Raw genomic sequence first — 10,600 nt, forward strand, 5'->3', positions numbered from 1 at the left:
AAAAAAAAAAAAAAAAAAAAGAATTGGAAAGACAGATAGATGACTGCTCTAATCATGAATGATGTGATCACCCTACAGAGAGCCTTAAAGAATTATAGAACTAACTAGAGAGTTCAGCAAAATTCTGAGCACACAATCAATAAACAAAAGTCAATATAGTCTTTAAACACCATTAGAAAATTTAACTGAAAACAAATCACATTTACAATACCAAAAATGGAATAGAACTTTAAAAATAAGGCTCTTAAGAGAAAAAGTATATACCTTATAAAAATATTCAAGATTTCATGTAAAAATACAAAACATTATTAATAATATAAAAGAAAAATAATAAATGGAGCATGTATCTTCTTCATGAATAAGAAGAACTAATATAATAAAGTTGTTGATTATCCCCCAACTTTATAAATTAAATACAATCTTAAAAATCCCAGGAAGGTGTTTGAAGGCACCTGCTTGATAAGCTTATTCTATAATTAATGTGGAAGAATGAGAGACAAAGAGTTGCTAAAGTATTTTTCTTAAAAAAGAAGATCAGGATTGAGGAGATTCATTGTAGTAGACAAAAGGACTTGATAAAGATGTAATAATTAAGACAGGAAAGACAAAGAGGCCGAAGTATACCAATATTTTTAAAAACTCAGAAAACATACATGTGTACGTATGTTGATATATAAATCTAGATAGACATATGGGTATGTGTGTGTTTTTGATATGTCATTGCAAATCAGTATGAAAGAGAAGAATGATTCTGTACAGCCACATGAGAACAAGTAAGGCTATAGTATTACCTCATACCAGTCACAAAATAAATTAGAAATCTGGGTGAACTTTAAAAGTAGAACTGTTTGTTTTAAAATAATTTTACAGAGGTGTCTGGGTGGCTCAGTCATGGGCTATCTGCCTTTGGCTCAGGTCATGATCCCAGGTCCTGGGATCAAGCCCTGCATTGGGCTCCCTGCTCAGCAGGAAGCCTTCTTCTCCCTCTCCCACTCCCTCTGCTTGTATTCCCTCTCTCACTCTTTTTCTCTCTATCAAATAAATAATGTGTTTAAAAAAATAAAATAGAATAGTTTTACATATACAAAGAATTGTAATGATAGTATGAAGAATTCCCTTATACCCCTCACCCAGCTTCCCCATTGTAATCATCCTATATTGCCGTGATACATTTGTTACAACTAAGAAACCAACATTAGTACATTCCTATCAACTAAGCTCACTACTTTATTGGGACTCATTGGTTTTCCCCCCAAATGCCCTTTTTCTCTTCCAGGACACCACATTACATTGTTATCATGTTTTCTTTGCCTCCTTTGGCCTATGACAGTTTCTTAGACTTCCCTTGTCCTTGATTACCATCACAGCTTTGAGCAGCACTGGTCAGAGGCTATGCAGAATATCTTCTGATTTAGGATTGTCCATTTGGGCCATGGAGAGACGGGTCTCATTCTCATCACATCACATCCAAAGTATGTGCTTATCACATGGCATCACTGATGATACTCACCTTGACCACCTGGCTGAGGTCGGGTTTGTTAGGATTCTCCACTGTAAAGTCACATTTCCCCTCTGCCGTTCTCTTTGTAAGTTTCCTAATAAACAAAACACATACTAACAGTGGGGAGTGAAGCTCTACCTCCTTCAGTGAGGGGTCTCTACATCAATTATTTGCAATTCTTCCCTAGGTTCGATTGTTAAATGTAGTTCTTTTAAAGGAGAATATCGTTTGACTTTGAGGAGGGAAAATCTTCTTGAGATATAGATTATGAATATCCTAAATGGAAAGATTAATGCATGTGACCACAATAATTTAAAAACAAATCTATATGAGATGCCATATACTAAGTTAAAAGACAAACCATGGACTAGAAGAGCGAAATTTCAACCCATGTATCCAGCAAAGAATTCTCATATAGAAAAAATGAACTCATACAAATCCAAAAGAACAGCAACAACCTATTGCATATAGATGTATACATTACATATATTTCTATGCACATATATGTACATATGTACATACATACATATGTGTATATGTACATGCCTATATATGTATACATACATATGATACAGTGAGGAAAGGATATGAACAGACAATTCACAGAGCAGGAAACTCCAACAGAGATGGGGCACAACCTCAGTAGATCAGGGAAATGTACCTTAAAAATGCAAGGAGATAACATCTGCCACACATCAAATAACATCAGATATGGGGATACAGAGCAAGAAGTTCACCCATTTAGTGATTCTAGAAATACAAGGTAGTACCATCACCTTGGGGAAACATTTAAGAACACATTGAAAGATTTATATGCACTAAATTATAAGGATATCCTCTAAAGCCATTCTTCTCAAACATTTTTTGCACACAGATTGCCTGAAGAGCTTGTTAAAATGCAGATGTTGATTCAGTGGGTTCTGAAATTTTCCATTTTCTTACCAAACGCCCAGCTGCTGCTGCTGCTGGTCTGCATGCCCACACTTTGAGTAACAAACCTCTAGGGTAAAAGTCAGCCAGTGATGGCCTATGGGCCAAGAGCCAAATGTGACTCCCATCTGTTTTTGTAAATAAAGTTTTATTGGAACACGGTCATTTGTTTATGTGTTGTCTACGGCTGCTTTCAGACTACAATGGCAGAAGTTAGTAGTAGCAACAGAGATTTGATGATTTGTATAAAGCCTAAAATATTCATTGTCTGTCCCTTCTTAGGAAATTTGCCAACTGCTGCCCTAGAGAAAGTCTTCCACATGCACATAAAGAGACTTATGTAATATTTATGGCAACTTTTTTTAATATTGACAAGATGGAAACAAATGGAACAGATAAATAATTTGCAGTATACTCACATGGTGGATCACATCAGTTAAAATCAATGAATGAGAGCTGTGGGGGTCAACAGGATACATCTAGAAAACATCCTTTGTTTAGGCAAAACAATATTATAATTTGTTTCTCATTATATTCCATCTAGCAAAATTATTCAGAGATGCTTAGAGATAATAATCCTCTATTTCAGGGAAGTGTTCAACTCTGGTTTGGGATAAAAACAGGAACAGTATCATACGCAGACTCCTTTGGATTCTCAGCTGTAGCTATGATGTATGATTTCTCCCAAAATTTGGGAGGAAGATATGAGAATATTGTTTTTAAGTTGTTAATACTGGGTGGTGGGCATATGGTTTTGCTATTTCCTAGACTTTTCAGGTATGTTCAGATATTTCAAACTTTCAAAAAGAATAAAAAGAATCAAGAATGGGAAAAATATGCCGAGTATAAAGACAGGGATTTTGAAGTTCAAGTCGTGGGTGAGGGGATGAAGATTTTTAGTACCTGAGGCCTCCTCTCCTCTCAGTGAAACAAGAGGAGATGTTCCGGTGTCACAGCGTGTCCTTTGTGTAATTAATTTTGAGAATGGTGAACATGTGACTAATTTTACTCCATGGCTTATGGAATATTTTGATTTTAAGAGGTCACTTTATCCGCATCCTAGAGTGGAAGAAATTTCCCTTTCTCTGGGACCAACATTTCACTCCTTTCAGGCAAGGTTCCCTTGTTGTTGGGACAATCTTTGTGATGCCAAGGGAGGAGCCCTGGGCATATCCTCTTACATCTGATGTAAGCCTTGACATGCCCATCAGCAAAGAGTCGTAGGAGCCTTCCAGATTCCTTTGGGGACCAGTCTCTGGCCATTGTCTGAGGATCTCAGGGTTCTGTGCCCCTTTGTGTCACCCAGGTGTGGGTGTGTGATTTCTGCTCTCCGAGATAAGTTTGGTACATGGACCAGGGCAGTCCCATTATTTATTTTATAAGTTGCATTAAGTCAACTTTATAAGAAGAGGTACTGCATACTGAGGTTGCGGAACCAGTTCCCCACTCCTAGCCAGGAAGCCTACATGAGGGACATTTCAGTCCCAAGAACATTTTTGTATCCTTTGTGGGGATAATTGGGTCAAGTCATGGCCCATGGAATACAACGACTGTGTGAAGAGCCCTGCTAGGTAGCACTGGACAGCCTTTGGTCAGGTGCCTTATACACGTAAGCACCATGGAACACACAGCTGGCTGATGATACAGTGTCGCTTCGTCCCCCAACAGCAGTGTTGTAAATGGTCTTCAGCACGTCCCTTCATTGGGGCTTTTGTTTCAAAGCGCGATACCCTCTTACCCATGCAATTCAGTTCCTGAATGATTTCTGCTCTTCGAGATAAGTTTGTCCCTTGGATATAGGTCTTAGGCCCCTTCTTTATCACTGTTCACCATGACCAGAGGGAGCATGGGTTTGGTCATGACAGGAGCAGTCAGCAAGGCATGCTGAGATGGCATTCCCTGGTCTCTCACGCACAGCCCATAACCTCACGCTGGCTTCATGTTTATTGCCAAGTTTGAAGGTCCAATGCTAAGGCAAACCATGCAGGTGCCGGAAGTAACTGGAGAGGTCAGATAGAGGCCAGTAGGGAGCGGTGGAGTGTACGGCAAAGTGGAGAACACATGCTTAGCTAAGCTGAGTGGCCTCCACATTGGTCTAGCTGATCTGTACTGTGCAGAAATAGCTGGCCCAGCATTGCCAGAACTTTTGTATTTTCAAGGGAAGCTACAAATACAGAAATTTTAAATGTGAAATCTCCCAAGCTTTTAAATGTTGGCAACTAAGTAAAAAATTTTAAAAAGAAATTGTGCTGAAAAAAGACACCTCCTAGAGCCACATATGGCCTCTAGGTTAGGTTTGCAACCTCAGAATAAAAGAAGAGCTATGAGAATTTTAAGCAACTTGTAAGAGAATTTTAAGCAAGCTAGGTCATGGCCAGCAAGGCTAGGCATTTTAATGTCACCCACCCGGGTCATTGCCACTAGCCTTCTACTGAATCTAATGGCAGGAGAAGAAGGGACTTAGATAGGTAACAATGCAGGAGACAAAGGTACAGAACAAAGTCGTCATAGTCCTATCCCAGGGACTGCTAGGCCTCCTTGGTGACCTTCTTTCCATGACCTTGGAGAGGCCACCACACAAGAAGAAAATGAAGCTAGAGATACCTGTCTGTGAGGAAGCTTCTCTTTCCCATAATATACTCTTTTCTGAGTATAGTGTATTTTACAGAGTGACTGGAGGGGAGGGTGCTGGGGAGAGAGCTCTTCCTGGCGCCATGCTGGGTGTCCCAAGGGGCGTTCTCAGATAGTCCACACTCTTCCTATGGGAGTGACTGTGTTCTGGATAATTGCTCTTCTCTACAAACTCATTCACATCTCTCTTTCACTGGGTTTACTTTTCATCCTTCCTAAGCTGAACTCCCAAAAGTACCACCAAAATGAAGGAGTCAGTGTGCAGGTAGAGTTTGGGTTGCCTTACTTGGAAGGCCCCAATGCAGGCAACAGGTTACTCTAAGGGTGGGGGTGTGTGGCAGGGCCGAGAATGAAGCAGGAAAGGTGAGACCAGGCACCTGCTGGTGGTGGACGGGGGCATGGGAATGTGCCTCTCTCTGGCTAGGGAGGCTGTTAGTGAGGATAGAACACTCCAGCCCTCCACCCAGGCCTTGCAGAGGGAGCCACATATAAAGCCCGATCCCCACCACTTCTGCCTTGACTTCTGTGTCAGCCTCTTCCCCTGGATATAGATTGAATTTGAAAATATGATTGATGGATTGGATATGGATTGATATGAAAATATGGATTTTCAACAAATGGAAGCCATGTTGCAAAGAAGTTCATGATAAGGACTTTGGGGTCAGAGTTTGGTTTAATACCAGACTCTGCCACAAAGTGAACTTGGTTGGTTGGTTGGTTGGTTTTTAAAAATACATGATTACGTCTTCATTTTGCTGTATTTAAAATGGAGTTAATAATAGCAGCCCTTTAAAGATATCGGGGGATGCTGGATTAGCTGTCGGCCATGCCTGGCACTGCCGTTACCTTACATAGGTCTTTGGGCTCGAGGGGCTCAACGATGCATCTGATGATAGGATTGTTACAGTGGGATGTTGGTCGGGGGCTGCCTTCTTCAGTCCATGCCTTCCTGCAGCATAGTTCAGAACATCCCGCCTCTTTTCACCCCTTGGGAAAAATTGGGGAGGCTGTGGATAGAATGCCCCCTGGCTGGGCTGGGGTGCAGACTGGGCTCCTCACCGTCACGTCTGTCCCATTGCCCCCTCCTGCGCTCACTTCCTGGACAAGGATCTGAATTGCCCCGTGTCTCCGGGTCCCTGTGAAGGCCCCCCCTTGACCTCAGCGCCAGGACTCCTGTGCATTTCAAACCACTCTTGAGTCTAAAGTGCTCTTCTCACAGCCGACACCATATAAGTGCTAAGCACCAGTGTGATGTAGCAACTCGAAGATGACAAACGAATACATTTGAAGAGGCAATGTCGGAAAATAATCCAGTAGAGCACTGTTCAGTATCAGACCTTTTATCAGGGCCATGACCCAAACCACTCTATGGAGTTAGGTAATAAAATGATCATGTCAGATAGCGAAAGGAAGAAGCAGAGACAGAAAGGGAGGCCTTGAGAACCCCAAGCCGCATGAGGAGTGCAGAGGCAGAAGAGGCTGGGGAGCTCTTGCTGGTGGATGCTGGAAAGCTGGGGGCGCTGGGTTCCTGAGGCCAGCGCGTGGCAGTAGGGACGGGTGAGACTCCAGAGACAGGTGGATGGTTGGGGTCTGCGAGCTGTCAGGAAAATGGACAGGTTTGAAGCTCTTGCCCCGTTTTGTGTTGCACGGCCTTTGGAGCTGGCCCTCCTCTGCTGCAGTGACTCTTGAAGGCCTTGCTTTTGAAGAGTTAACCTGCTTTTGGCCCAGTGGGATCGGTTCCAGTACTTTCCTCTGGTACTGTGGGTGCTCAGGGCCCCTTCCCCCACTGCCTGCCTTCCCAGCTCCCCACCCCTCCCAAAGCGATCTCCAAGTCTCTGGCTCGCTGCTCAGGAAACGATACCTAGACGGTTCCCGAAAACCACGGTCTATTCCGAGTCACGGAGGACCTACAGCAAGCTCTGTGCTGCCTGGCTTTGGGGAGAGCTGTCACCAGATGTAGGAAAAGGTTCAACATGAAGGTCCGGGGGCACAGTGGGGTGGGCCAGGCCTTCTCTGGAGGTGGGTTGGTCCCTCCTCAGCCTTCCCTCCACCCACCTGGGCCTTCCCTGGTCAGTGTCCATGGTGGTCCTGGTCTCTGCTGCCCTCCCCCAAGTGGACGCCGGTTCCTTCCTGCTCCAGGGTTGTTCTGAGCACGAGGGGGAGGAATGGAGGACCTTGGAGCTGTGCCTCCTATGCTATCAGGATTCAGCACTTAGAATCTTGGAAAGTCTCCACCTGGGAAAGAGTTCCAGAGAAAACAAACTTCAGATCCCGGCTAATATGGGAAAAGGCTCATGTTCACGGAGGCAGCTTCAGGGACCTTGGCAGAGGCTTAGGCGGGCTTGGCCCCTGCCTTTAATGGATCCGACATGGACCCTTCCATGGCCCATGATACTGTGAGGCCTCCAAAGGAGATTTCACCATCAGGCTAGAACGCGCTGCCTTTCAGAGGAGCTGTAGGCCCTGGGTCTAGTGATCCAACAACGTCTGTTGTTCCAACTGTTTATGCCCTAATTAAGGCAAGAAAGATTTTAAGGCACCAAACTCATCAACCCCCGCCCCGTCTCCTCCTCACTGGCCCTTATCAAACTGTTTTCCTCTTGGAGATGAGCTGAATTTTTTTTTATGGGAGAGAGAAGGGGCCAGAAAGAGGGTCTTGGGACCGGCAGGGTCATCACCCAAGTGACAAGAATCATCCTTCTGGTCCTGAGAATGGCGTCCAGAATAGCAGCGTTGGGCACACGTTCAGGGTGCTCCGGGCCAAGAAGGGGGTTGGGGGCAAGCATGTCAGGGAAAGGGTTGGACAGAGTTCGCGGTGATGGCAGATCTTCCCTGACTCCCCAGTTACAGTTCTTGAAGGCTACTGTGTGATGCTCAGAGGACAGTGTTATCTAGATCTTACGCATAAAATAAAGCAAGTGCCCCTACAGGTAGAGTAGTGTGGGCTACAGGAGCAGGGACACCTGGGCTTCCGTTTCGGGCACTGTGCCCACGAAAACTACTTCCCCGTGTTTTTGCACCTGGGGCTCAATACTGACCATTAATTCCCCCCCATGTCTGCCTCTTCTGCCAGGGGTCTTTTCAAACATAGACAATCATGGGATATTAAACTTGAAGGACAATAGAGATCATCTAGTCTCATCAACTCACTATATATATGAGGAACCTGAGGTCCAGAGTGGGGAAGTGTCTTACCCAAGGTCACATGGTGAGTTACCTCCTTTGACGTTTTTGTATGCAGGACAGCCCATCCCCCAACCAATTGTGATTCTTAAGGTTTTTAAGACCTCATGGAGCCTCTGTATGTCCCCAAGCACTGGGGGATGACTAGGTGCCCCCCTGTGATTGCTTCTAAAGCCCCTTAGGTCAGGGAAGCTATGTCATAGGGCCAAGGTGAGGGGTGTGGGAGAAGCAAGAGAGGGACCGTGGCCCAGATGGGAACAGTGGCGTCACGCACCTCCTGGGCAGGCTGCCCAGACCAGCGGCCTGCCTTTCCTCCACCACAGACCCAAGGCAGCCCTCATCCCGGGTTAGCACTGCTTCTCATCCTGAAGCCGAAACCTCTCTCTAAATGTGATGTCAGAGACCAGGAAGCTTCCCTGTCCTCACAGACCTCACCCCGCTCCCTGCAGATGGAGGCCTCCCGATGCCCACGTGACTCAGCTGTGTCTTGATCTGGGAAGGAGGAGGGGAGAGTCTCAGTGCAACCAGCTAGGTCCCTTCCCATCATGTCCCCAACATCCAGCTGCCCACGTGCCCTTCAGATGCCTGCACATAGCTCTCCTGAAGGGATAGGCTTGCTCCCGTCTTGTCTGCACGCACGCGCGCACACGCAAACACACACACACACACATACACGCTGCACATTATTTTACAGACATTTTTAAAATCCGGGGGTGAGACACCTCCGTCTGGAGATTCGATCAGGAACACCCGCATCTCTGGACACGCTGGCCATCCCAGTTCAGTCCACGGTAGTATGGCTGGACGGAAGCCGGGCTGCCACGCACGTGGCTACCAATTTATTGCTCCAGACCATTTCCGTCCCTTGTTAGACTTGGCATTAGGATACAGCCAGAAGGGCAGCTGTGATTTCCTAAACTGTCCACTGAGCTGGTAAATGGAACCAAAAGCCAACAAGAGAGAGCTGGCAGGCTTGGAAGAATAGCGCTCCGGCCCCCGGGGTGTGGTCAGGGTAGCCTGTAGGATTCTGGCTCCCGGGATTCGAAGTGGCCCTCTCCACTCTCCCTTAACAACGCAGGTTCCGAGAGAATGCACCCCTCTCACCCTCTGCCCCGCCAGTGACCGCAGGGGTCATGCCCCTTCCCCATCTGCCTATACGCTTGTCAGGGGCTCCCCCCAGCTAGATGAGGCCATTCCCGCTCTCCTGTGACAAGCCGCGGCCAAGCCCCCGAATAGTTTGCTCACTTCCTTTCCCCGGTTCAGTGGCGGCTGCAGCAAAATGGTGTTTCCAGTGTCTCTGCCCATGCTTGGTTTTAAGTGAATCCCCCCCCCCCCCCCCCCGCCCCGGCCTCCCCTTCAGCCCACAATTCATTTGGCTGTTTCCGATATGGATCTGTACCCGAATCTCCCGCCCTCCTCCCCGCCCCCCTCCCTTCCAGCTCCCTCTCTGTCTCCCCCTCCTAGTTTTGATCTTCTTTGGGGGAGGGGATTTTGGTTTTTGCTTTATTTTGCTTTTTTCTGTTTTTCTGTTTTTTTGTTTTTGTTTTTTATAGGTTTCAGAGAAATTATGTTGAATCCAATAAGCCTTCCCGGACATTCCAAGCCTCTTAACCATGGCCTCTATGTTGAGGATGTCAGTGTTTATTTCAGCAAAGGACGTCATGGCTTTTAAAAACTCCTTTTAAGCCTCTCTGTTTTGATGTCACCTGGGTGGGCCAGGCCCTCTGAGAGGTGGGAAGCTCTAGGCGCTGTTCTCTTTGGATCCGGGGAACTAAGTAGAAACTGCATGAGCCACCGGTGCCCCTGTGTCCCTTTCAAGCCACCGAGACAGGGGTCGTCCCCCGTCCGTCACTGGCAGGGCTGCCCTGTCCCTCAGTCATCACTGTGCTCCTCTCTCCCCTGGCCTCCGAGGCAGCTCCTGCCGCCATCCTTAGAGCCAATAAAGAGAGTTAAAAACCTGTGCACCAAGAACCATCTTTAAAAAAAAAAAAAAAGAAACCACACACACACACACACTAGCCATTCTCTTGCTTTACCAAAACCACCCAACCACCACGAGAAAGCCTGACGAAGTCCAGCCGTGCTCCGGCCTCACTCGCCCTGCTTGGAAGCGTGGGGTCTCCCCGGCTCCCCTGGGATCCCAGGCCGTCCTCTTAGTGACCTCGTCGCCCTGCAGCCTCCCGTGGGGAAGAGCGGCTAAGCGGAGGCAGAGACCACGCGGTGAGAGAGGGGGAGCCAGGCCCGAGCGCTGGCACCAGATTAGGTCTCAGAGGAAAGAATGGAAACCAATCATTTTCTATATATATATAAACATATATATATATATATATATATATATATATATATACACACAAA

The 10,600-nt window shown here is 46.4% G+C and overlaps 1 protein-coding gene across 3 annotated transcripts in view; it reads left to right on the forward strand.

Annotated features, from left to right (window-relative positions):
- Positions 1–10,600, forward strand: part of NTRK3 (neurotrophic receptor tyrosine kinase 3) — a 364,802-nt gene that overhangs the window by 260,760 nt on the left and 93,442 nt on the right. The window contains exons 13-14 of one of the 3 annotated variants that reach the window (XM_059371611.1): positions 8,136–8,270; positions 9,799–10,548. The exons of 1 other annotated variant lie outside the window; for it this stretch is intronic. In XM_059371611.1, the coding sequence (XP_059227594.1) occupies positions 8,136–8,270; positions 9,799–9,917 (254 nt within the window). In that variant the 3' untranslated portion in view covers positions 9,918–10,548. Of the gene's footprint in view, positions 1–8,135; positions 8,271–9,798; positions 10,549–10,600 lie in introns of those variants that run through there. One more of the 3 variants, XM_059371612.1, reaches the window with a different exon arrangement.

The sequence above is a fragment of the Mustela nigripes genome, chromosome 13 (genome assembly GCF_022355385.1).
Source record: "Mustela nigripes isolate SB6536 chromosome 13, MUSNIG.SB6536, whole genome shotgun sequence".
NCBI classification, from domain to species: Eukaryota; Metazoa; Chordata; class Mammalia; order Carnivora; family Mustelidae; genus Mustela; species Mustela nigripes.